The 25,785-nt window shown below is 53.4% G+C and overlaps 8 protein-coding genes and 1 non-coding gene across 9 annotated transcripts; 6 read left to right on the forward strand and 3 right to left on the reverse strand.

The window, feature by feature from the left end:
• Positions 1 to 135: 135 nt before the first annotated feature.
• Positions 136 to 1,526, forward strand: N0V89_005082 (uncharacterized protein; the record flags this gene model as incomplete). Its single annotated transcript, XM_056213861.1, has 2 exons — positions 136 to 194; positions 245 to 1,526. 2 exons carry the CDS (start codon positions 136 to 138, stop codon positions 1,524 to 1,526), a joined length of 1,341 nt encoding a protein of 446 aa, XP_056071128.1.
• Positions 1,527 to 1,993: 467 nt separating this feature from the next.
• N0V89_005083 (uncharacterized protein) lies at positions 1,994 to 3,939 on the forward strand (the record flags this gene model as incomplete). The annotated part of the gene is made up of 3 exons (XM_056213862.1): positions 1,994 to 2,650; positions 2,710 to 2,889; positions 2,944 to 3,939. 3 exons carry the CDS (start codon positions 1,994 to 1,996, stop codon positions 3,937 to 3,939), a joined length of 1,833 nt encoding a protein of 610 aa, XP_056071129.1.
• A 584-nt stretch (positions 3,940 to 4,523) lies between these two features.
• Positions 4,524 to 5,141, forward strand: N0V89_005084 (uncharacterized protein; the record flags this gene model as incomplete). The annotated part of the gene is made up of 2 exons (XM_056213863.1): positions 4,524 to 4,637; positions 4,797 to 5,141. 2 exons carry the CDS (start codon positions 4,524 to 4,526, stop codon positions 5,139 to 5,141), a joined length of 459 nt encoding a protein of 152 aa, XP_056071130.1.
• A 140-nt stretch (positions 5,142 to 5,281) lies between these two features.
• Positions 5,282 to 6,418, forward strand: N0V89_005085 (uncharacterized protein; the record flags this gene model as incomplete). Its single annotated transcript, XM_056213864.1, has 1 exon — positions 5,282 to 6,418. One exon carries the CDS (start codon positions 5,282 to 5,284, stop codon positions 6,416 to 6,418), a length of 1,137 nt encoding a protein of 378 aa, XP_056071131.1.
• A 1,119-nt stretch (positions 6,419 to 7,537) lies between these two features.
• N0V89_005086 (uncharacterized protein) lies at positions 7,538 to 15,190 on the forward strand (the record flags this gene model as incomplete). The annotated part of the gene is made up of 1 exon (XM_056213865.1): positions 7,538 to 15,190. One exon carries the CDS (start codon positions 7,538 to 7,540, stop codon positions 15,188 to 15,190), a length of 7,653 nt encoding a protein of 2,550 aa, XP_056071132.1.
• A 602-nt stretch (positions 15,191 to 15,792) lies between these two features.
• On the reverse strand, positions 15,793 to 17,226 carry N0V89_005087 (uncharacterized protein; the record flags this gene model as incomplete). The annotated part of the gene is made up of 3 exons (XM_056213866.1): positions 15,793 to 16,748; positions 16,804 to 16,987; positions 17,071 to 17,226. The coding sequence occupies 3 exons, from the start codon at positions 17,224 to 17,226 to the stop codon at positions 15,793 to 15,795; spliced, it is 1,296 nt and encodes a 431-aa protein (XP_056071133.1).
• A 369-nt stretch (positions 17,227 to 17,595) lies between these two features.
• N0V89_005088 (uncharacterized protein) lies at positions 17,596 to 18,936 on the reverse strand (the record flags this gene model as incomplete). The annotated part of the gene is made up of 1 exon (XM_056213867.1): positions 17,596 to 18,936. One exon carries the CDS (start codon positions 18,934 to 18,936, stop codon positions 17,596 to 17,598), a length of 1,341 nt encoding a protein of 446 aa, XP_056071134.1.
• A 212-nt stretch (positions 18,937 to 19,148) lies between these two features.
• On the forward strand, positions 19,149 to 20,239 carry PET8 (S-adenosylmethionine transporter; the record flags this gene model as incomplete). The annotated part of the gene is made up of 2 exons (XM_056213868.1): positions 19,149 to 19,217; positions 19,394 to 20,239. The coding sequence occupies 2 exons, from the start codon at positions 19,149 to 19,151 to the stop codon at positions 20,237 to 20,239; spliced, it is 915 nt and encodes a 304-aa protein (XP_056071135.1).
• A 4,921-nt stretch (positions 20,240 to 25,160) lies between these two features.
• On the reverse strand, positions 25,161 to 25,260 carry N0V89_005090. Its single transcript has one exon. It is a non-coding gene; the product is annotated as a tRNA-Leu (tRNA).
• Between the last annotated feature and the right edge of the window lie 525 nt (positions 25,261 to 25,785).

Consider the following 25,785-nt stretch of genomic DNA (forward strand, 5'->3'; position numbering starts at 1 on the left):
GACTCCGATACGCCGATCATGCTGCGCCACGCGGATTTAACCGGTGTACATGCGGGTGGCGATAATGGCTATCGTCCCCTCACAACTCTTCGTCACACCTACATTCCTTCTTCATACTGGTCACGGACAACCAATATGGCGCCTGCATTGGCGCGAATACATCAGCTGGTGGCCAAGAACGCGAAAGTGTTCAAGTGAGTACAATCTCATCCGAAGTGTACACCAATAACTCTGACATCACCAGGGCCGCCTGGAAGCATACAGCGAAACTCGTCCAAGACCAACTTCCGGCATCTGTTCGACCTTCTCAGGCTGAACTTCAGCCTATTCTCGCGAGAGTTGCTCCGAAACACCCAATCCACCGCGTTGCTCTCTTGAAGCAGAGCAAGGGTCGCTGGTACTCGACTCACAGCACTATCTCAGCAACCGTCCGCCGCTTCACCTCCGCCGCGCGACCTGCTGGACCCAAATTCGACCGAGCATCGTTCCCTAAATCACGGATCGGCGATGCAGTCATTAGACAGTCTGGTCGAGCACCCTTCGCATCGACACTGAGGCCTAACCTCACCGGTGGTACACTCGGCCGTACAGCCGGCGGCTACGGTTGGGGTTCGGGACGCGCTGGAGGTGCTCGATACTTCTCGCATGGGCCTGCAGCACCGGCTCAAGTCATCACCAACGTGTCACAGGCTGTTCGAGCTTTCATGCTTGGTGGCCAGAAGGCGCAATTCGATGGTGTCGATCCACGCACGGGAGAGAAGCGCTTCAAGTCTGTCTCGGCACTCCAGGATAAGGTGAACCGTACACTAAACAAGGCCCCGAAGGCTACGCCAGGCTCCTGTGTCAACTTTAACATTAACCCCACCGTCACCGCACTCAGTCCCCTCACCGCCGTCAAGGGCTTTTCCTCTTCTTTCGCACAAGAGAAGGACTCGCTCAACAAGGATGGTTTTTTGGATATCCTCTCTGTCGACTTTTCTCGCGCAGTCAAGGAACTCGCAGGCACACTTAAAGACCTCCAGCGCCTGTCAAGCTTGGGTGATCTTCCTATAACATACGAGCATTCTACACTTAGGGTTCACTTCCCTGGCTGTGACGCAGGTACTGTGGAGAAGATCTGCGACGAATTCGGTGTTCAGCGTGGAGTGGTATCACAAGATGACGACTTCGACTCCTTCGTCGGGACTGATATTGCACTCCTCTTCCCGTTCGCGTCGAGTCGCACACCTTCTGAGTGCTCCTTCTACGAGAAAGATGTAGCCGAACGCCAATATCCGATCGATTGGCGGCCGATGATGGTCTCGTCCGTATTGAGCTCTGATTCCGACCTTTACTCCACACATTCCGATGATGGTCTGGACTTGGGAGATGCGCTTCAGGACAATCCTTGGGTGATATCAGACGAAGAGGGCTACGAGAGCCTTCATACCAGCGACGTTGATGAATTCGATCAGCACTCGCCACTGGAGTATCAAGGCATTCAGGGCATATACAGGTTCATGGAGCAATGTGAGTCGAGCTCGTGATAGAAAGTTGGGGGTGACTTTTATGAGGGGGCGATATCAGTGATACCAATTGGCTTCAAATTGGCCGGACTTGCGTTTGTGTTCCTGTGTTTTGATACTGGGTCACTCTTTAGTCCCTTTTCCTTTGTAGTGGCTTCCTCGGGCCTGTGAAAATATATCCAGTTCTCGCCATGACTGCAGTGTTGATCATCCCCAATATCCACCAACTGCTGAGCTTCGTGTTACGGCGCCAGCTCAATGCCCCAGTTCATATGTTACGAGTCCAGGTAGACTACCTTGCTGGTCGTTGCGCTTTCCATTGCAGTGTACCCCACTATCGATAACGCAATAACATCCCACCACTCCGAGACAATTCCGATCACCCCGCCTGTATAATTGATCTCTACAAATCTACACTGCACTATTTCGCGAGGGTAGCCAAGGGCGAGAATTTGATACTCAGCAGCGCGCCGCTCACAACCGCAAGGATGGCTCCCACTGCCTCAGGAAATACGAAGCATCAACCCTCCATACTTGCAGAGGACCCCTTCGCCAATTATGTCTCGTACCAGGACCCTGCGACAGATAAGCCTCGCATTGGTCACTACGATCTCGGTAAAGATACAATACAACCTTTGAGCTTCTTATCAGGCACACCCGTCTCAAACCTATACCAAGTCATCGAAGCTCAAACAATTCACACCGATAAATCAGGTTCCCATGTCGTCAAGTCAGGCGAGCCGCGTCCTGCCTCTTCAGTCAAGATATTGGCTCCCTTGACCGGTCGCGATGTCCTCTGTGTAGGGAAGAATTACGCCGAACATGCCGTGGAATTTAACTCCAGTGGTTTTGACAGCAGCGACAAGGTGGACCAGCCGTCGCATCCCGTCATCTTCACTAAAAGATACACATCCATCATCGGTCATGGCGAAGAGATCCTGCTGCACCCTGAGTTCACGCAGACAGTAGACTACGAGGGCGAGATTGGGGTTATCATTGGGAAAGCAGGGTTCCGCATCGATGAGAAGGATGCGTTGGATCATGTTTGGGGATATACGATCATTAATGATGTGACGGCTAGAGAGCGTCAACGGGACCACAAACAGTTCTACATAGGGAAGAGTCCGGATACCTTCTGTCCGATGGTATGTTGTGCGGCATATCATCGTCTGTCACTACGCAGGATATTGACTGTTTCTTATAGGGACCGATCGCTGTGCCGGTTTCGAGATTGGAAAAAGATCTACGGGTCCAGACACGTGTTAATGGCGAGCTGCGTCAAGACGCTACCACGAAAGACCTAATCTTTCCTATCCCAATCCTGATCAAGACAATGTCGGAGGGTCAGACACTGTTTCCGGGAGATGTGCTTGCCACTGGGACGGTAAGTGTCATCCCACTTCTGGTAGAACTTGAATCTTGCTCACTGTTCGTCTAGCCCGCTGGAGTCGGATTTGGACAAAAGCCGCCCGTCTATCTCCAGCCCGGAGATGAAATCAACGTGTCTGTCACTGGTTTAGGAACTCTTACGAATCGTGTGGCTTCTCTTTCCACACCCAACCGTACACTGGAACGCTGCCAGACCGCTACGTCTTCCTTCTTCATTGCGAATGCTACGAGATTTCCACATGAACGCTTAATTATGATAAACGGAAAAGCGACGTACTACAGGGTACTCGGTAAAGAGGATGGCCCTCCCATCCTTTTTGTTCATGGCCTCGGCGCAACCAGCGAGTATTTCACGCCTTTGATCAGCGCCATGAATCTCGGAAAGAAGTACAGGATACACCTCTACGATTTCGAAGGGCACGGCCTGTCACGTACGCATCCACTCAGCAGATTGAGCGTCCGATCTTTAGCTTCAGATCTGAACGGCATCTTCGAACACGCCGAGATGCCCGCCAACGCAACTCTCATCGCCGACTCGATGGGTTGCCTTATAGCACTTCAGTTCGTTCTTTCACATCCAGGCAAGATCTCTAAGCTTATCTTGTTATCTCCGCCGCCGTCTCCCCTGCCGGAGGCACTTGGAAAGCGGCTGCACGAGAGAGCGGAAACAGTAAGAACACACGGGATCTCCGCGATCGTCGACTCTGCTGCTAGTTCCACAGAGGCAGACTCGCTCATGATGCTGAAGCCGCTCGCTCTGGCTGCGAGACGCATATCACTGCTGGGCCAGGATGCTGAAGGCTATGCTAAAGCTTGCATGGCTTTTGGCAGGGCGACGAAGAAGTTAGGGGTTGACGACGCGGGTGCCGACAACGTTAGTACTACGAGTAAGGCTGCGAAGACTAACGTCCTGACTGTTGGGGAGAAGCGACTAGATGGGACTGGTTTTGACTTGAAAAGCGTTTACGGGGAGGTGTTGGGTGAGGGGGAAATGGACGAGGAATATGGATGTGGGAGGGCACTGGGCGGTGTTCCAGGATCTTGAGGGGTTGGTGAAAGTGTTGGACGGGGCTTTGCATGAATAGTGACGAACATACGTACCGCGTCACATAGGATTACCGGAATAACAAACAACAGTGTATTGAACAGCACCTTAGAACTGTCCTTGTATTAGAGGAGTAGAACATTCAATGACGAGCGCTATATCTGCATTGAGACTGGGCAGCGGTATGTTTCCGTTATGATTATACATCCAGATTCGGAATTGCCCTCGGCTATTGCACAAGAAAGGTCCAGCTGAATATGCTTTCAAACAGACGAGCTGCGCTGTATTACTTGCGCCCGCGGTTATCCGGTCATTGCCTGTAACTGGGAAAATCTACACGCCCTACACGGTACACGGAGTGTGAAGACACGGCGGTGTGAGACTCCGTCATCAGGCTCAAGATTATCTCAAGGCTACTGTCGGTTCACCTCGTTATTCCGGCAGTCGTATGTACTGGACTCGAGCACAGAGGTGCACGTCTGGGGAACCAGTGACCATACACGCTATCCCGTTACGCTTCAAGCAAAGCAAAATAACATGAACGTTGCCCGATGGAAAACCACACCCTCACTAAACGCCCATTTATGACCGATGACCGCACCATCTCCGCATTATCCGCGGCTCCACATCGTCATGCCGCAAAGGGTAGCGAGGTTGGGCAGGCCAATGAGAGCGCTGGACCCCAACAAGGCTATCGCGTGAAAGTTTTGTTATTTCCGAAGATGGAGGAATTTAGCGCGCGCCGGAGAGAAACATATATAGACTGAAGAGGGCTTATTCTCCCCCCATCTTTGCGCTGGGTATAATGGCTGCTGCGACTAGACTTCAGAGTGTGCGCTGACAATCTACGACAAAAGCTGGTCATCGATACCAGCACTGTGAAAGACCGTTTTATTCCCGAATCGATGACGGCCAGTACCTCGGATCTGGAAAAGGTGGATGCAGACCAGAGGAATACAGATGGCGTGTCGAGTATAGGTGATGTCGCGAACCCTACGGATGAGGTGGTAGCCGCAAATGGACAATCGAAAGAGCGGGACTTGAGTGACGAAGTGAAGAAGGACGTCCCACCGAACGGAGGATATGGTTGGGTTTGTGTTGCCTGTGTGGCCACTATTAATGCGGTGAGTTCATCCCTGAAGCTTTCCTCCCTGCAGGCACCAGACGATAGGGCGACCAATCTTTTCGAGAGCGAGGACTGATTGCTTTTCATTAGCACACATGGGGACTCAACAGTTCGTATGCTGTTTTCCTGGCCTACTATCTCTCGAATAATGTCTTTCCCGGCGGCACACCCCTCGCGTATGCATTCATCGGCGGGCTTTCCATTTCCCAAGCGCTCATGGTCTCCCCGGTCGCCACTTTGACGACTCGTCTGTACGGAACACGCACTACTCTACTGATCGGGATTTTCTTCGAGACTGCATCTTTCATTGCGGCCTCATTTGCCACGAAGATTTGGCATCTCTTTCTAGCCCAGGGCATCTGCTTCGGCTGGGGAATGGGCTTTCTATTCGTTGGCAGCGTAGTCATAGCGCCGCAGTGGTTCACGACGCGCCGAAGTCTTGCGAACGGATTCGCAGCCGCTGGGTCCGGACTCGGAGGACTCGTGTACTCCTTGTCTACACAAGCGATGATAAAGAGCATCGGGCTCCCGTGGGCTTTCCGCACACTGGGTATCATTGCTTGCGTCGTCAATACCACCTGTTCACTCCTTGTCAGAGATCGCAACAAGCAAATCGGAAGCACGCAGCTATCCTTCGACTACCGCCTGTTCAAGAGACCGCAGTTCCTGGGGCTTCTGGCGTTCGGCTTCCTCTCCATGCTGGGCTATGTCGTACTGCTCTTCTCTCTACCAAACTATGCGAGGACGGTAGGGATGACAGCCTCTCAGGGCTCCATCATCGGCGCCGTGCTGAACCTCGGTCAAGCAATGGGCCGCCCTCCCATCGGTTACTTCAGCGACTCCCTCGGCCGACTGAACATGGCAGCTTCCATGACCGCCTTATGCGGCATCTTCTGCCTCCTCATATGGATATTCGCCAAGAGTTTTGGCGTCTTGATTTTCTTCGCCATCATCGGTGGTGCTGTTGCGGGCACTTACTGGGCGGTCGTCGCACCCATCACCACGGAAGTCATGGGGATTGTCGACCTGTCCAGTGCGCTTTCAATTACGTGGTTGGTATTGGCGCTGCCGACGACGTTTTCCGAACCGATTGGGTTAGAAATCGTTGCTTTCAATGGCGGCAACTACACCGGGGCGATCCTGTTCACGGGTTTTATGTATTTGGGAGCCGCGTGTATTTTGTGGCTTGTACGGGCTTGGAAGATTGGGGAACAAGAAGAGATAGAGGCAAAAGTTCGCGCGGACGGCATTGTTGAGGGTGAAGGGAGTGGTGCTCAGACAGACGGAGAGACGTCAGGGATTTCTACCAAGTCGCCCTTTTTGAGAAGGATGATCATGTGGCGGAAGGTGTAGATGTATCGCACATAACAATACATGTCTCTGTACGAACTCCTCCCCTCGGTGACGCCCTGGAGTAGATAATCTCATGACCGAGACCGACTTCGTGTGACAGAGACACCACTCTAGTCGGCACAGTACCAGGCCAGCCCTGGGTTGAACGGAACGCCACCGTAGCGCCCGCTCACTAGCAGCTAGCCAGGCACCCTGATTTCCCTCGAACTGCGTCATCCAGGTCAACGATGCTTTTTTCGAAACGCTTTGTTGACGTCCAGTTGGGTTCGCGCGTCAGTACTGTCAACTTGCTCCTTTCATTGGTCGTCGAGCACCGGAAGCCAGACGTTGGCATTAGCCGCGACATGTTGACGCTTGACGTGGCAGCACCTGCGAGGACAACAAACAGATCGCCTGCCAACAGCCTTGAACTGAAAGCTCTTCGGCCAGCATCGCTCGCTAAGCTTAGCGCACACGAAAATGCAGCGTGTGGTCGCATTGACTCGGGGTGATTGCGAATGAGAGCATGCCAACGCCAGGGGCATGTGCTCTACGGGCTGTCAAGACGCTGGACTGCTGCGAGCTTCATCGTGAGCGACTACAGCATCTTAGAGTGCACAACCGCCACTCGCAGCCTTGACGCCCTGGACTGCCTGCAGCTCGCTTTCTGGATACATTCCGCACAACTGCGTGGGAACAACGTGAGGGAAGGGTGCACGAGCTTCGTACCCCTGTCGACACGTTGGACGCCCGCCAATCGGCAGTGGCTGACTTAAGCTTCCCTCCTTTCCACAATTTCCTCCCCGACGACTTCATCGGCGGAACCTCCACCACGGTGTCCCTTCTGACCTTTTGCTGTTGCTGCTTCGGCGGGATGCTCACTGCTGTCTCCTCGTCCGTGCTAACCAACCCCATGTCGCTCTCTTAGCCTCACAGCGCGCCTTTCCTTTTGTCGACATAATTTATATCGCGTCAACGTCACCCTCCCGCACTTCTACCAGGTCCGCACGCGTTATTTGCTCCGCCAGCTCCAGAGGCTCCCTAATCGCCATCTGGCTCGACAATCTGCCCGCAACTAGGCGCGTAAAGCACCTGGAAAGTTCGCGTTCCGGGCTTCTAGGCTTCCCACCTGCCCGCTGAATGCTGAATCTGGCTCGACGTACCTCTTCGGTTTCGCTCCCTCCACCATCGTCGCCCCCATCGGTCATCTACGAAGGGAACAACTCTACTGCGGCGCGTGAACCGCTGTCTCCCGCGCAGACTCTGTGGACAGCGCCGTCTCCGAACCAGACGCTTGCTAACTCCAGCCCGGAGCTTCCTACCCTTGCAAGTCTCTCTGCTCTCGGGGGCATTCCGCGTACTCCTTCCACCGTCGCAAGGCAAGATAGGACCGATACCTCCTACTACACCGCCAGCTGGGGAAGCCCCTACAGGCACCCGCCTCCGTCTTCCACCCGCCAACGGCACCCTTCGACACAGTTCGGCAGTGACGATTTGGACGGCGACTCTGGTCTTCAATTCGGTCTCGAGCATCTGCTACCTCCAACGCTTGTTGGAGATAACTCGCCCAACCGCTTCAATCTCGAACATCTTATTCCACGTCTGCAGGACAACGCATCGCCTAATCAGTTCAATTTAGAGCACCTAATACCATCTCGCGTTCCTGCCGCGCTCGAGACGCCTACGCAACCCAATTTCGATTCTGGTGCTACGCCGCGAGTCTCCAAGTTTGATAACCAAGACGCGACTGAAGAGTGGGTTCGTCAGTTTTTGGAACGACGTTGGAACAACGAGACCAACGACTGGTTTAGCGACGAAACCGCCGGTAGTGACCCAGAATATATACCGAGCTTCGATCAAGAGCACACAGGATCTCCATCCGTTAAGAAGCATAGACCGAGGAGGAACAACAAGACGTTGAATCAGCAAGATTTCTGGTCACATTTCAGCAAGGGTCAAAAGGAAGAACTCGGCAAGATGATGGCCTCGAGATACGCGAACCCTGACGCGGATTCACATTCGCGTCAGGGTTCCGGCACAAGCCTTCGATCCGGCCTAGGCCTCAGCAGATGGGCTGCGCAGCCCGCCTCTCCCGTCGAAAAGACTGCTCAAGAGCCTTCCCAACCATCGGAAGACTTGTCGCAGAAGCCGTTGCTCAGTCCACCCGCTCAGTCCGTACCCCCGCCTGTTGCTCGACCGCGCACGCGGAAGAAGGTGATGGTCAAGGGCAAGGGCGTTATCATTTCCATTGCTCAAGATATCCCGCGAGGCACACCTGGCTATCCTCCTAGGCCGATGAGTCCAGGGGCAGTGGACGCGAAACTGCGGCAGTTCGAGCTCGAAGGCTACAACACGCAAGGCTTTCGTACCTGGCAGGACGTTGGTGCAACAGGTGGAAAGCCATCTACGCAGAACCGAGGTATTTGGCCAGATGAGGAGTACATCAGAGCAGCACGGTCTGCGGCGCCTAACGTGCGGATCTCTAGAAAAGAAGAGTGGGATGCTTACATGAACCATCTTGTAGAGGCGAAGCTTGCCGCGCTTGGTGTCGGTATCGGTGGAGAGGAAGAGACACCCTCGCCGATGTCGAGACAGGCTTCAGTGCAATACCCGGGCTTGCCTTTTTCTCCACCGCTGCCTACACCTTCCGGAGGAAGCCATCGCGGAAGGCAGGGGAGCATTGTCTCTGGGTCCTTCCCACTTGGGCCGTCACCCGGACACATGTCACGGCAGTCAATTGCATCACCAGCAGCATTTGCCAACGTCCGCCCGAGCATGCACATGCACAGACACTCGACATTCTCGCCTGCCAGCTTCATTCAGCACACAGCTTCGCCTACTGGCGCGTTCTCTCCGGGCAATTACTTCGGTATGCAAGGACCACGTGGCGGCTCGCCTGCCTTGCCTTTGAGCAGGCCCGACCTTTCCGGAGTTGCCTCTCCAAGCTCTCCATATGGCATGAGACCCAACCAGCAGTTTCCTTTTCCACAAGCTCCCAAGGATGATCTCCTGGTGCAGATGCAACAACAGCAGCAGCTTCTTCAGAATCAACTTATGCAGCAGCAACAGCAGCAGGTCATGGGACTTCGACCATCATCTACTCTTGCAGAAGTTCCTGAAGCTGAGAGTGAAGAGGATGAGCTGCCGCTCATGAAACATGCGAACAAGCATGGGCCAGAAATTTTCGTACCCAGCCCTCAACGTGGCCATCGTCACAACATCAGCGCGAACCTCGAACGTGGTGCACGCGATGCTGAGTATCATCTCGAAGAGGCGATCGACAAACAGTTCAACGAAGGAGGAGACTTTAGTACTGAACCGGAGACAACCGAGGAGCTCAGGCCATCTAAGCCTGTAGCTGAACCAATATGGGAAGGCTCACGCCCCGTCCTGCACCAGCCACAACCGCACAGCAGAGCCCATTCGCTTGCTAAGCCTCAGCAGTCCGCATTCACATTCGGCGCTGCGCAAGAGAATCCTCGCGGTGACAGCGATGGAGCAAAGACCAATATCTCTGACGTAACGAATCCTAGTCTGGAAGAAGGCGAGGTTCGTGAGATCGATACTGCACAGCACTCAAAGACGGCATCCCAGCTTAGCAACTCATGGAGAGATGCGAAGTTGGCCTTTGGAAAGCCCAGCTCTGCGATGCATAGCAAGCATACGTCGCAGTCTTCGATATCCAAACTCAACGTCGAAGCTAAAGAGTTCAAGTTCAATCCCGCTGCTTCGTTCAGTCCATCCCTGTCCTCCAGCTTTTCGTCTTTTACACCTGCGCTCAAGAGCCCTGCCGACGGTGCCTCGGTGAGCAACAGAACAAGTGTAGATGGCATGTCCAACATGAGCGTAACTGCGCCGGTTTTCAAACCGGATGCGCCAGTCTTTAAGCCAGATGCAGCTTCATTCAAGCCCGCCATCGACGCACCGGTCTTTAAGCCCACAGTCAATGCCCCGACTTTCAAGCCTTCAGTTCCGGAATTCAAGCCTGTCGTCGAAGCTCCCGTCTTCAAACCTTCTGTTCCAGAATTCAAGCCTGGCAGCTCGTTCATGCCTAAGAGCGGCTTCAGCTTCTCCTCCAATGGGCCGTCCTTCAAGCCTGAGGTTCCTGCTTTTGATCCTGGCAGCGGAGAGTTCAACCCGAGTGTATCTGTATCAAGCAATTCCTCTAACATCTTTGGCAACGTCAACATCACCGCGGATGATATTATCAAGCCTGCCAAGCGCTCTAAGGCCGTACCTATTGTACGCCCAGACGCTACACGCCAGAAGACGCCAGAGAAGGAACCTGAAGAAGAAGAACGCGAAGACGAGGAGGGTCGTATTGCCAACCCCGAAGGACGCGAGAAGCGCGCGCGACGTGGCCGTGATGAGGGTGACGATGTTCCCAGGTTCGCCCTGCAGCCTTTCCTTCCATCCCAAGCTTTGGGCGAACTCCGACAAGGCCGAGCACCAACGCAAAGCCCTGAAATCGAAAAAGAGGATGTGCCGGAGCAGAAGGAGAACGTCTCTCCAGCTGTTGCGCGGGCACATTCCAAGTCGAAGAGCCCTGAGCGTCTGCAGAAGGCGAAATCCACGATCGAATCTGCTATACCTATATCACGAGCTGAGGAGTCTGCTGATTCGAAGACGCCGATTGATGATCTGTCAGCTCACGAAAGCGATGCCGCTACCCCTACTGTTGAGGAAATGCCGAGACCGGCTTTCAGGAAGCACAAAAGTTCGCTTTCAGCGACCGCCAGGCCCTTTGAGTTCCGACCGTTTGCACCTGCTGGTGGTTATGACTTCGGCGGCATTCATATCACGAAGCCATCTGTATCTCAGAACGACGAACCTGACAAGGCTCATGTGAGCCCGCCGCGGTTCGCAAGCCGTAGTCCTGCGACCACCTTCCGACCAAGTGACGATGGGTCATTCAAGACTGCACTGGAATCACGGAGGCACGCGCCGTACCCTGAGAGTGAGAGCCTTGACTTTGACAATCTTGGCGATGCTTCGTTCAACGACATTGACGCTGTGATGAAGCACATGAACGACGAAGGATCGGACTTTGGAATCGAACGTGATGAATCGTGGGAGCAATCTTCTCCGAGAAGATCTGTCCATGACTTTGAACGTTCAGACCTGCCGCCGAACGCTAAGATTCTGCGTAGCGACGCGCCTAGTCCTAGTCCCCGTAGACTATACGCGCCACGCAACATGCACGCCTCTTCAGCCTCTGGCGTCACTCAAGATCCCTTCGATGACGATCGCGCCGCATATGAATCTCCAGTGCACCGCTTGAACAACGCAGATGAAGTACCCATGAGTGACTGGGATGAGGGTATTCTGTCCGAAGGCGAAGACAAGATCCAAACACGCAGTAGATTCTTCGACACGCACGTTGATGATATCATCGGGCGTCTCCTTCAGAACCGGCTCGGGCCGATGGAGCAGAACCTGCAGAGTATTCAAGATGCCATTGCTATGATGTCGCAGCGACCTGGTCGTGGCCGTCGCAGCTTGTCGACTACTGAACGTCTCGACAGCGATGCTGATGACGAGGATGACGAATGGGGCACTGATTCGCACTACCGTAACCGCTCGCCTGGAAAGAACCGCAAGTTGGAGAAATTCAGGGCAATCGTCAGGGACGCGCTAGAGGCGCACCAGCCACCCGTCACCTCCCTTCCTGTGCCTGTTCCGGAACCTGTACTACCAGAGAAGATCCGCGACATTGTGGCCGAGGCCCTCACTGCGCACCAGGCACAAGCAGCACCCGCCGATCACATGAAGCCTGAAAACATACGCGACGTAATCATGGAAGCGCTTGCCCATCACCAGCCTCAGTGGACCCCTCCCAAGTACGAACCTGTACCGGCTGACCAAATTCGTGCGATCGTAGAGGATGCCATTGTGGCACACAACCCCGCTGCTCCTACCGAGTCCATCAAGCCTGATGAAATCCGTTCTATTGTCGCTGAAGCAATTGCTGCGCAGACCGCTAAACCTACCACTGAGCCCCTTCAACCGGATGATATCCGCCTCATCGTAATGGAAGCTTTCGAGACGCACGCTCCACCGGCACCGCCCATGCCTGTGCCCGAGCAAATCTGGCCCGAGGACATCAAATCGATCATCACGGAAGCTTTGGAACAGAAGCAGACCGCCGAGCCTCTTCTTCCTGAGGCTGTTCGCAGCATTATCGACGATGCACTAACAGCTCACAAGCAGCCAAGCGAGTCTTTGCAACCGGAGACTATCCGCTCCATTGTCACCGAGGCACTTGTGTCACACCAGCCTCCTGCACCTCCCGCTCTGCCAGTCATTCAAGAACCTCAACCTGAGGCGATTCGTGCCATCGTTACTGAAGCGCTTGCTGCTCAGAAGCAAGCTCCGGTCCTGGAGGCTCCAATTGATATTCCTCAGCCTCAAGTCGACATGTCTGAGATCTACCAGGTCATCGGCAGCTTGAAGGCTTCTATCGCACAGACTACAAGCCATCACTTGCATGCTGAAGACGTTCGCGAGCTCATTGACGATGCATTCAAGCGACAGAGCATGGAAGTCGCTAAGCGTGAAGAGGCCCAGGCTGTCCAGGAGAGAGATGCACGCATCGAAGATCTGGAGGAAATGCTCAAGGAGACTACCCTTCGATTCGATGCCGAGGCGGAAGCACGCAAGGATCTCGAACTTCGCGAAGCGAACAGCGCACGCCTACTTGACGTCACTGAGAAGGAGCTTGCGCTGCTCAAAGAGCAAGCTGCCGATGACGAGACAAAAATTCGCGTCCTTGAAGAGGAGCGTGAGCTGTCTCGCCGCAGCCTTGATACCATCGCAGCAGAGGAAGACGAGGTCCGCAGCAAGTTCGCCAAGTTGCAGGTTGAACATGATGAACTGCGACTCCGAACCGCCGCCATTGAAGGAGCCGAATACGACGCAAAGAAGAAGCTCGAAGCTGTCACCGCTGAGAACGAGGCCCTCACTTTCACCCTTGAGGAACACCGTCTCTCTGCTAACAAGTGGCGTGACGACCTTAAGCACGCTCACGAGGAGACTGAAAGGATGCGCCTGGCTATTGAACAATCGCGTCTCCAGGCCGAGGAGGCCACACGAGTACGCGAATCCATGCGTGCCAAGTTTGAAAAGCTTCAGCAAGATGTGACTGTTGCAACCGGCCAGGCTGCTGCTGAGCGTGCTCAATGGCAGAAGGGTGACGAAGAGCATATGAAGAAGTACGAAATCCTCAGTGCTCGCATTGAAGCCGAGGGTCGTACCCGTGAACGCCTCGAGCGCGAGCTGGAACGACTGGAGGGTCAAGAACGTGAGTTCATGAAGCTTAGATTCACGCTTGAGCAGACGCAGAAGCACAACGCTAGGCTTGAAGAGACGATTGAGCAAACCAGGCAAGGGAGCATGGAGCACAAGCGAGCCGCCGAGCGGTACGAACGCGAGTTCCGTGAAGCCAGAGAAGCCGCACACGCTGAAATTCGCCGCATGCGTACACTGATGGAGGCCGACATCGACAAAGCCAACAACCAGGTCAACATCGTCCGACATGATCTCGAAAGCGAAATCGCTCGAGTTCGCACTGAGCTTGACAATGTACGCATGGACGCCGACACCGCCAAGGAGAAGCACGAGCTCGATCTGGAGGCCGCTGCCGATGCGAAGAGTGCAGCTGTTGGAGAAGCGTTGGAAAAGAACACTCTCGCCCTCCTCGAGCAACAGCAGGCATTCGAACGCCGCGTGGAAGCTATCAACCTGGAGCACGCTCGTGTGGTGGACATTGCTCGCGAGGACGAAGAACGAGCAACCTTGTTCCACAACGAGCGCATGGCGCTTGCGGATTCCAAGATGGACAATCTTCGCGACAAGATTGCTCTCCTCGAAGAGAAACTCTCTGTGGCAAAGGAAGCAGCCAGTGCCGCCGCTGCTGCTGCCCAAAATGTGAAGTCACCTGCTGGCGCGCCAACCTCATACGCTTCGGGTACAGAGAAGATCTCACCACAGGCACTGCGAGAATCCATTTCCGTATTGCAGGAACAACTGCAGGAACGCGAATCGCGCATCGAGTCACTCGAGCACAAGCTGACTGAAGTTGACACCGACGCTCCTGCCAAATTGAAGGAGCGTGATACAGAGATCAACTGGCTCCGTGAGCTCCTCGGTGTTCGCATTGACGATTTGAGCGACCTCATCAACGCGTTGGCTCAGCCTGCTTTCGACCGCGAGAGTGTGCGTGATGCTGCCATTCGCATCCGCACGAACCTGCAAATGGAGCAATCTGAGAAGGAGCGCCTGATCACAGGCGGCCAGAAGTCCCTTCCCACGCTGTCGACGCTGTCTAACTTTGCTTCTCCCAAGGCCGTACAGCTCGCTGCCGCCTTTGGCAACTGGCGCAGCAAAGGTCGTGAGAACGCCGCCTCTGCTCTCGCAGGTAATTCGAGCAACCCAGCATCGCGCAATCAAACCCCTTCCCGCCCGGCTCCACCTTCGGCCCAATCATTCCTTTCCGGCCTCATGACACCGCCAACGTCCAACCTCCGCCGGACACCCGACCTCCCGTCTTCAGGTGCTCGCCCGCAGCCACTGCTTCGTACCAACTCGACGAGCTCACGAGGCTCCGCCGCCGGCTTCCCTAGCCTGGGCAAGCAGCCCATACCCAGCACCCCTCCGCTACTCCGCAAAGCATCGTACGACCAGGATGCAGAGGTCGAACGCTTTAGCGAAAGCGGTTTCTACGACGATGAAAGCACCGTCGATGGAGACATGACGCCCATCGGTCTACACTTTGGACAAGCGCTTGACCGGTGACGTTCTCACCACCACTAGTATGAGACACCACTTTTCCTATGTACACATTTCCTTTCACCCGTAGCTCGTATCTGAGCGTCCTGTCCTTTTCTACACGCTGTTCGTCACCGCACCTCTCTTTTTCAATAAGATACTTAATGCTTGCTTCTTTCTTTCTTGCGTCTTTGGACTTGGTCTGCTGTCTTTAGCGATGTGACTTGAGCATGGATGGATATACCCCCAGTGCGAATTGAATGCTAGATTGGAATTTCCTACCCGTGTGTCTACCGGAATGGGAAAGTAAATTGTATAAAACACGTTGTTTGGTTTCCTTCTTGTAGCTGGTGGATGTAGTGGAGGGGAGTGGATCGGATCGTTCATATAGGATCAAATTGTAATACAGAGTATAGAATACCGGAATTATTTTGTACCATGATACGTGTCAATACAGGAGCTCGATTTTCGGATTTTTGAGCAACGTTGCTACGTAAGAGCGGGCAAGCATTTCGATGAGTGTGTTTGGTCGATCAGTGCGTGCTTTCGCATGCATGTATGCCTTTGCCGCTTGGCTCACGATACACCGCTTCATAGCTATCTCCTTTTATATGATACAAGAAGCCGGATCAGAACACAGTCCCATCACTCTCAATCAGAATCGGACTACTCTTCGTATCAGGCCTCTTCTCCTTCGCCACCTCCCTCCCACTCTTCCACGTCCCCGCCTCCAACAACTGCGCCATACTCAAGTCCACGCCTTCCATCCGTCCCTTCACCATCTCATACAGCTTGTCGATCAGCACTAACGTCATGGCCCGCCATTCAACAACCGCGTCGTCTCCGGCGCCGAACTGTGGCAGCGCGCTTCCAGACGCAGCTAACCCGCGTTCCAAAGACGCAGGCTTCACGCTGAGCACGCCGAGGTCGACGAACAGCCCGCCGTTACGGTACTCAGGTAGAGCGGTCATAGACTCCATATGTTTCCAGGTGACGTTCAAAAGGCGTGTGAACGGGACGGTCAGGGAGTACGTAAGCCACTGCGTCAATTTATGGAACGGCTGGATAAAATCTGCGTCCGAGGTATTTGGTAGTGAGGCCGATGAAGAGGCGCTCCGGAGGGTGCTCAGAGGCCAGGCGTCGCCGATGGGATACCCGTTTACTACTGTGCGGTCGCGGGGCCAGATGGGGATGAGCAGGTCTTGGAGGACGTCCCAGAAGTCGAGGATGGAGAGGGCGGAGGCGTCGGTGGCGGTTTCCAGCATGTGATCTACGATGTTTCCGGGGCGGCCTGAGGCGCCGAAGACGTCGGCGTGGGCGAGGAGTGAGGAGCCTAGGCTTTTGAGGAGGGAGGCGCGGGAATCTACGCCGAGCATGGGGTTGTGGGCTGTGATTTGGAAGCCGGATGCTAGAGTTGAGGGGGTGAGTCGTTCGAGGCCCTTCCCATCCACTATCATCTTGTTGCTTTGCGAAGAAGCAAATGCACCTTCCTTGAACATGTACAGACTCGCCACTGCAATGCCTTCACTCCGCTCATACGTTTGCTCCGTGCCTGGCTCTACGTAACGCCAATGGTCTCCCGCACCTAAACAATTAATTTGGTCAGCTCAACACGTGTACGAGGTGGCATTGAGCACTACCTGCATCCAACAATACGGAAACGAAGAACAAATCGATTAGCCTGCGAGTAAGCTCTTTGTCATCATGGCCTTCAGCCTTCCATTGTGAAAGGAGGTCGTCAATGCGCGGCCGATTGCCGACTTCGAAATGCTGCCATCGGCCGTGGGGCGGGATCTCGGAGAACCGGTCAGGTCCGTAGTCACGCTGTAGATCGTCAGACTACCATGCACATAGGCTTCATTCTGCTTCATGCGAGCAGGATGCAGAGTTTTAGAGATATGACTAACTTTTATCACACCCGTCACGTAGTCAGCAACAGCGGGCAGCCTGTCCTCGTGCACATCGAAATGGCTCAGCTTCCCCAATTTCGCGGCTTCGCCTACGATTTTGGCGCGGTCCCGAACTGCCTCGAGGGAGAGGAGGTATTTGACTTGCGGATCCATGGTCAAGACTGTGGGATGGAAGGTGTTGTAACGTGTGTCGGAGGGCGCCGGTGGTGTTGTTATATGGTTGGGCACCTTCCTATCAGGTGGCGGTAAGCTACGTTAGTGTACTGTGGGTCTACCTATCTACGTGGGACCAACCGTCGGAGACATGAGCTAGGAAGACGGCCATCGACTTTTGATCCGGCGTGAGCTCCCAATTGATTCATTTTAATATTAATATACTAATTGATAATTCAGTGTGGCACCTAAGGCAACTTGGGGGTGCTCACATGTTGGGGCGACCTGATCGCATGCCCCGTTACACGGGGTCTATGAACAACGCTTAAATTCAAACGCCGACGGGGTATATTCAAATGCCAAACTTCCTCAATAACCTCCCAGTCCCAAGATGTCGAGACAACCCCACTCACTGTACGTAGGGTGCGTTGTGCCTACTCTCGTGATACCTTTCCCTTCTTGCTCACCACCAACTTCGTATCTGCCTCTTGAAACTACAGCAGCGTGTCCATATGGATGTACAAGCACGTTGCTAACCGGATCCTCTCCTACATCAATGACCTCATCCGCCTCCACGGCGCCTTCGCGCAAGCATGGATTCCTCCACACCCTCACTTTCCCGTCTGTGCCACCAGCCCAGATTTCATGGGATCCTCCAGTATTGTATTCGTCCTTCTGGGCCCAAACATCGAAACACATCTTCTGGCGTGTGAGTGCCTTCCGACCAGCGCAGTGAGCCAGCGCGAGGCTGAAGTTGCGCACGTCGTAAATGAGAAGGGCGTCTGAAGTTCGCTCCGCGACGTAGAGGTATGTTCCATCCGGACTCCATTTCAGCTGCGTTACGCCTTCGCCGATGACATCTTGCAATTTATCATTCTTGATTCGTCTTCCGTTGATCATGCCAGGCAAGGGGAAGTGTGTGATTTCTGTATTCGATTGAACGTCATAGATACCGACATAGCGCGATCGCGTCCCTGCAGCCAGCATCTCTGCATTGGTGGTGGAAGGAGCAAGTGCGGAAACATCGCCTTTGAAGCCCCAGCCTCCGCCTTTGAGCTTGTTCCGCGTTGAAGGGATGGTGCGTATTTTGGACACAGGATCGTCGGTGTATGTGAGGTCAAACACGGCTATCTCGTTCTTTTGGCCCGCGTAGAAGTAGGCGCCGCAAGGGGACCATGCTAGGCTTATTGGTGCTTTCACGGCTTCTGTTAGTTTGTCGACAAGCTTGTAGCTAGTGATCTTAGAGGAGATGTCCACAGGACCTGTTTGGGAAGACTTTTGGACGCTTTCTTGGTTTTTGGATATATCCCAGAGTGCATTGTGAAGGCCGATGTACTGATCCTTGCGGCTGATCAAGACGGTACTGGTGCTGTGGTCATTCACGTTAAAGTATGGATTGACCGCGAATGCCCATATAGGATCCGATGAAGGAAATTGTGCGTACGGTACCAGCCTCTGTTGTTTTTGTTCGGCAGCAATATTGGAGGTAAACGGATAGACGGAGAACTTCCGTGAATAGTCTGTGGTGAAGATGCACGTGCCATCTGGCGACAGCTGAGCCTCAGAAATACAGCTCACTGTGTCGTCTGCGTATTGTTTGGTTTCGTCTGATGAATTCTGCTCTTCATCACCCGGCTCTTTGTGCGCAGTGCTATCTCTTGACGCAGTGCTCGCGGCACACCAGGTCCGCATCCCCACACCACCACTCATAATTATCGAACACCTACAATGCCTGCCAACATGGTAGCACCGCCCATTCGAACGCGACGGAAGGACAGTGTCGAGGCGACGGTTATCCCAGGACCTCGGATCACACTAGCGCGTCATTAGCGTCATAGGGCTGGAGCTTGGGCCATCAACATCGGACAAAAGTTCGAGGCGACATCGGGGTGATTCAGGGCATGTCATCTTCATAGTCAATAATGCAGAATGTCCTCGAGCCGCGAGAAGGGAAAGCATGGGTTGAGTCGCCGTACCTGCGGTCTCTTATAGTACGTATGCTTTTCTTACTTCATTTCCAGCCAACGTCTACTCCAAATCAACAAACCACGCAAGATGCTCGCGTGCTATACGAGTCACTACCAGCTTCGTTGAGTTGCTCTTGTACCTTTACAAGCTACGCAAACAAGTGCTGTCGCGCGCATCTTCCCAAGCTAACGACAACCAGGCCGGCGGCTTAGCAGGCACGACCGTCGATATGTCGCTCTTCCCCCTCGACACCCTCAAAACCCGCCTTCAATCCGACGCCGGCTTCGCCGCCAGCGGTGGCTTCCGCGGCATCTACAAGGGCCTTGGATCCGCATTCGTGGGATCCGCTCCTGGCGCAGCCCTCTTCTTCATAACCTACGATTCTATCAAGCGGCACTTGACCCCGTCAACGCCGAAGATCGCACACAATGCCGAGGGCAAGCCGTATGCGCAGGTAGAAGGAGGAAGAGGAAGGGAGGCAGGTGTACACATGCTGGCTGCAAGCTTGGGTGAAGTCGCTGCTTGCGCGGTTAGGGTGCCGACGGAGGTTGTAAAGCAGAGGGCGCAGGCCAGTCAGCATCCTTCGTCGCTGTCTGCTTTGACATACATATTGAACCAGAGGCACACGCATGGGCTCAGACACGTGTGGATGGAGCTGTACCGCGGGTGGAGCATCACTCTGCTCCGCGAGGTTCCCTTCACGGTCATCCAGTTCCCGCTGTGGGAAGCATTGAAACGGTGGCGGATGCACAACAGCGGGAAGAGCGAGGTCAGTGGGCTGGAAGGCGGATTGCTGGGTAGTGTCGCTGGCGCGGTCGCAGCAGGGGTAACAACGCCGCTGGATGTGCTAAAGACGCGGATGATGCTGGCAAAGGAGAAGCAGCCGATGATGAGCATGTTGAAGCAAATACTACAACAATCGGGCCCGAGGGCGTTCTTTGCGGGGATTGGACCTAGGGTGGGATGGATAGCTACTGGAGGTGCGATCTTCTTGGGGAGCTACCAGTGGGCGAGTAACGCGTTGGGCGGTGTGGAAGATGTATAAGGAGCATGTGTTGTGTAAGAGTAGGTCCGAGTGGGAATATAAGACTTCAGAACGAGGCCTGCGATATTGTATCATATTCATACTTCAGTTGATGTCCATTAGATATACGTCGCGTGCATAATGACTCTCAACCCCAAACCTTTTCCTGGGTGAAGACTCGATATGTGACCCAGCAGTCAAACGTTTGTCTGACGTGAAGTACAGCAGGACCACAGTGGCCGGAACAGATAAGGCAAAGAATGGAGGCAACTGTAGTGTTCACTGAGCCTCACATGATTGTTGAGTCCTCCTGCCTGGGTGACCTCGATTTGGTAGATGCCTGCACCTGCCTAATTACAGTCGTCACGTGCTAGCGCGTTTGCAGGTGTACTTGAATGGTTATCATACCTGCTTGGCCAGCTCTCAACGTCCACCTCTTCGCTTCGACACGACCCTGCGAGCCAATTCAGCTGGCGCGCCACTCGTTCAACATGCGAGCGCCGCGAAGGGCCAGAGCAGGCGCAGGCTCTTCGGCCAATACCGCCATCGATCTCGTGTCGGACGACGACGACGAGGTGCAGATAGTTGGCGTGCGGATTCCCGTGGCGTCTGTGTCAACCCGCGTTGAAAGCACCGAGCAATCACCAGTGCGTGTATACCGCACTAGAGCTGTTGCGCGTGCGCAAGCAGCCGCTGAGACTGCGGGCCCTCAGACTCGTTCCACTTCCCAAGCGGACACGAGTGTGATCCCCAGCTCTCGAGCTCATGCGCGCGCGGAGGCGAGCAACACGTCGAGTGGTACCCACTCATTGGCCTCTCCAACTCAGCCTTTCGCACAAGATCTCATTCTGGCTCGCCATGTACGCAGCAGTGGTTGCAATGGCAAGGAGCCTGCATCGGCGACAAGCTTGTGGCAACCATCCTCAGACGAACCTTCAGGTGAAGCAAGGGCCGCTGCGGATGCTCAGAGTGGGCAAATTGACACTGAAGTAACGACTTATTACAGGACAGATCAAACACACGCAGGTGAGCTTGAAGACTCGAATCTGGACCACTTCTCGCGGGCAGCGCTTCACAGTCGCAGAAGCGTGAATAGCGAGGCATTTGTACCGTCGCCCATCGTTCGGAATGATGCTCTCGTGCAGCAACCTGTTATGGGGACGCATCAAGATGTGAGCAGCTTCGCAGCCCAAATACCTGGGCTCCCTCACTGGAACGCCCATCAAAGAGATCTTCCGTACAGAAACGGGGGTTCCTCAGGTGGAGCAACCGCATCTTTGGTCGCTTCACAGCGATCTCGTTCCACGCAGGAGAGTGTGCCGAGAGCTGAAGACCGTGCAGTCAAATCAACAGTTCAGACTCAAGGAAGCTATCATTTGACGCATCTCCCTCATGCAACCACAGGTCGAGCAGGAAAAACAGCCCCATCTCCGGTGCTCCCTCTAGCTTCGCTTGGTCAACGAGACGGCGCGACCAGCTACGAGGAGACCAGTCGACGTATTGCATCTATTCAAAAACAGGCGAGAAACGAACGTATTGCGTCTATCCAAAGACAGGCGAGAAACGAACGCTTCGCAAGAAGGCAACAAACATCCGCGACCGCCCCCAGCAGGCCAGAGCAACAAGTACGACACCAGCTTTATAAGAGCAAGGGGAAGAAGGGGAAGAAGGGGAAGAAATTGAAACAAGACGTACTGATGCTTACAACTAGTCATAGACACCTGACTTTTTGGAAGCAACAAGCCGCGGAGGAACTCAAAATTGGGCCAGAAATGAAGTTGATCAGTGCTGCGGTCGCTTTGTTTGACAAAAGAAGTATTCAGACGGTCGTGCCCAATCGGTACTTCCGTAGGAGTACCTCCTCCAAGAAGAACCATCAGCCGACGTTGACTTTCCCCGGAACTGTTGAAATTCTACTCGGATCGCCAATGACTGCCGTGAGGAACGCGTACAACGAGCACACGGCCGAGAAGCTGGACACGACGAGACTAGTCTTGTGGACTGACGGATCAGCTGGCGGTGGCAGGCATGGAAAAAGCCGGGGTTTCGCTGTGACGTGGCGTCGTAGCACAGCGACTGGTTGGGGACGATGGGAGGCTGCCGGGTATCAAGGTATGGTCTTGGTCTTTGACATGTAACGTGCGGAAGTGCACTCTTCTAATGATTTGCAGCTCAAGGTGAGTTACTTGATTCGAACACTATGGAGGTGCTAGGGATCATGAAAGCGCTTTCTCAAGCCTGTGACTTGATCAACCAGATGTCTGGTCACGTCAAGGCGGTGGCTATTTATACAGACTCAACGGGCGCACTTAGTATTGCGCAAAACTCCAAACATCCTTTGGGTCAGTACATTATCAGGAAAGCTCGCACTCTGACGAGGTTGGGCCCAACATTGTCCTTGCATTGGTGCCCGGGCCACAGCGGTGTAAGTAGAATGTTTCAATGGCTCTCGCAGGAACCGTAAGTTAACAGGGCAACGAATTAGGTACCGGGTAATGAACTCGCCGACAAGATTGCCGATATATCACGATCACACGTCTATGGCCATCATGCGGAGTTCGTAGATCTAAGCGACGACGACGACTGGGAGGATATCTAATGCATTCGAAGACAGGCGCCGGAGTAATGTTGCCTTGGTTGTTGCCAAACCGGTGTGACACGAAGCTATCAAGTTTTGCACAGACTTATGCGTCGGCAAGATGAAGGTAATGGACGTATTTTGTGGGAAGTATATGGTGTTATGGCGGGAAACTGTTTACAGATGATACCCATTTTCTTTGGCCATTTCATCGGGGCAGAGACTACACTAGTCTAGCATTTTCGGAGTCTTTCCCGATCTTCAGGGATGTCTAGCCGTATGACGGCTATTCAACTGCTAGCATGAGTGGGCATGGAGGTTCAACCGCGACCTCGATCGGAGCAGACATGTCAACTAGAGTCTAGTAATGTCTCACAGGGTAGCAGTCTTGCCTTCTTATTTGCAGGCTCGGTTCATGTTTGCATGTTCTAGTGACTAGCTGAGAACATTGAAAAGATGTTAAATCCTGCGTTACCTTTGCCCTTCTTGTCGCTGCGCTACTGAAAACTCCTTGAACGTGTGCACCTCTCCGGTTGATTGGACAGATTTCATTGCTCCAGTAGCACATCAGGCAATATAGAGGACGCTACGGTACCCGAGTCCTGCTCGACTTGCTGCTCAATGCACGCTCGGCCTCTAGCTGCATTATTGCAGGATTAGTGCCAGGTACAGTGCTTGATAGTGTTGATCCTGACAACTCTGCATGCGTTTCAAAGCTTGTTTTTTGGCACTATGAGATAGAGCGGCTGAGAACGTGGGTCGACTTTAAGAGCAAGTTGAATAAATCAGAGGTAAGCACTTGGCCACGAGCGCCGCCACGAGCTGAAAAATAGAGCTTGCGAATACGAGCCAATTATCGTGGCGCACTCCTCATACGAGAATTTTACGCAATAGGATTGCAACGGGAACATGTTTACAGGTTTATTGTAGGTATAAAAACAATTGCAACCCCCTGCAAATACACCACACGATTTATCAGTCGTCTACACGCTCACAAAATGCTCGCCCTCTTGTCCATCTCCCTCTTGCCCTTTGCACTCGCCCGTCCCAAAACCACACCTGCCTTTCAGGTCACAAACTTGTACACTTTCGAGCCATCAGGGCGAGACAATGTGTCGGTATATCGCGTCGAATTCAACGTGACGGATCCGAGTGATGGTGCTGCAACCTTTTGCCACACACAATGGCCGTACGCGGAGTATAATACTGGATATCCTCATGAATTTGTACGTTCTAGCCATGAATCATTCGAGCACCAATAAAACCGAACTAATTGCATCAAAGCTCGCAAATTGCACAGAGAAGGGCTGGTCGTTCAAACTCGACGACTATCAGGACATATGGGACTTTGTACTCGATGTCAAGCACGTGAGGTAAGTAGCTTTGCTGTTGGCAATTGGACATGTTGAGGCTAATGGGAAGTAGCAAGAAGAACGGAAAGAAGACGAAGCGATTTGCGAATGGTCTGGTGGACGATGAGAATATTCTGCTGTGCGGTCATGCGGGGTCTGGGTTCTCGACTTGCAATCAAAGGGAGGGTGTTGCGTTTGCGTTGGAGGTGTATAAGGAGGTGAAGGTGTGAGAAATGATGATTTTAGGGAAGACGCGATGTTTTGATTGTGAAGGCTTCTTGATCGTTTGGTCGAACGCGTTCAGTGTTGGCAATGCCGCAGATGTACCCAAAAGCAATGTGAAATCGGGAAGGCTCCATTGGTTATAGCATTTGTAGCACAGCACACCACGGTGCAATTGTTCACTCTTAGCCATATGTACAGTCAAAAAATAAGGGTCAGTCCACAGTGGCCGAGACCAAAACTTGAACTGGCTGTTGCGCCAACATGAGATACGGCCATACAGTATCAGATCATAACTTTGAGCACGCATAATAGAGCGAGCTACCCTAGGCTACCCATTAACCCAGTCTATTGTGTCTGTCACCGTGGCTGGTAAGGTCTTGGGACTCCTCCATGATGCAGTGTATGTACCAAAAGCAATATGAAATCAGCAAGCTTCCAATGGATTTAGACACCCATCGGTCGCACACCACACCACGGCGCAATTAATCTTTCTTGGCCATTCAACCAGCCGAAAAAATAGAATCAGTTCGCCGACACCAAAACTTGAACAGGCTCTTGCGCCAATATGAGATACGGCCATACAAGATAATGTTATAACTTCGAACACGCATTGTACAGCGAGTTACTCTAGACTGCCTTGTAAGCTTCCAGCTTGCTGCCCAGTGTCTTAAATGGAGTCCAGTTTGTTGTGTCGGTCACTGTGGTTGGTGCACCATCCAGCCTCTCGGAGGAGGAACCAAAAGCAAAAAAAGTATTCCCGAAACCCGCTCTTACGAGCGGACGATGCTGATGAGAGTGGGACTCGAACCCACGCCACTTTCGTGACCAGGAAATAGTGTTAAGACAAGACCTTAACCTGGCGCCATAACCAACTCGGCCATCTCACCGATGTTTGGGAGATGATTGATGAAGGAGAAGCCTTTTGCACCGTATATATAGCTGGAAAATACTCCAAATCAAGCTCATCCATAGTTAGCAGATGCTGGGACGTACTCGTTCTGCATAACAGAGTGGGGTGGGGAAATTTTAGTGTTGGATGCGGGGCAGGTGAAATCGCCCACGCCAGTGGCTCGGTTGCGAAGAATGAAAATTTGCACACAGCATGGCACTTGGTTACCCATTACGCACAACGTCATGCAGTTGGATTTACTGTACGCTTTTGTTGCTAGCTCTGGACTGTTGGAATTTTGCGCTAAAATCCTGTGACTGAGGTGTTCACTCTGACCCATAAGGAACCCAACTGCTTTACGCAGTCAAAATCTCAAGGTTCTTCACACACGCATCGCTTTGTTTGAGAAATACGGTACCAAAGCTCTCCTGCCTTCACGTTTTACTTAGAAAAATGTACGAGCGCTAAATCAAGATGAGCCCTTCTAATGCGTGGAAGGCTGAGTAGTTCCAGAAGCTGAAGA

Source organism: Didymosphaeria variabile, assembly GCF_027946475.1.
Source record: "Didymosphaeria variabile strain IMI 356815 chromosome Unknown scaffold_4, whole genome shotgun sequence".
Classification (NCBI taxonomy): domain Eukaryota; kingdom Fungi; phylum Ascomycota; class Dothideomycetes; order Pleosporales; family Didymosphaeriaceae; genus Didymosphaeria; species Didymosphaeria variabile.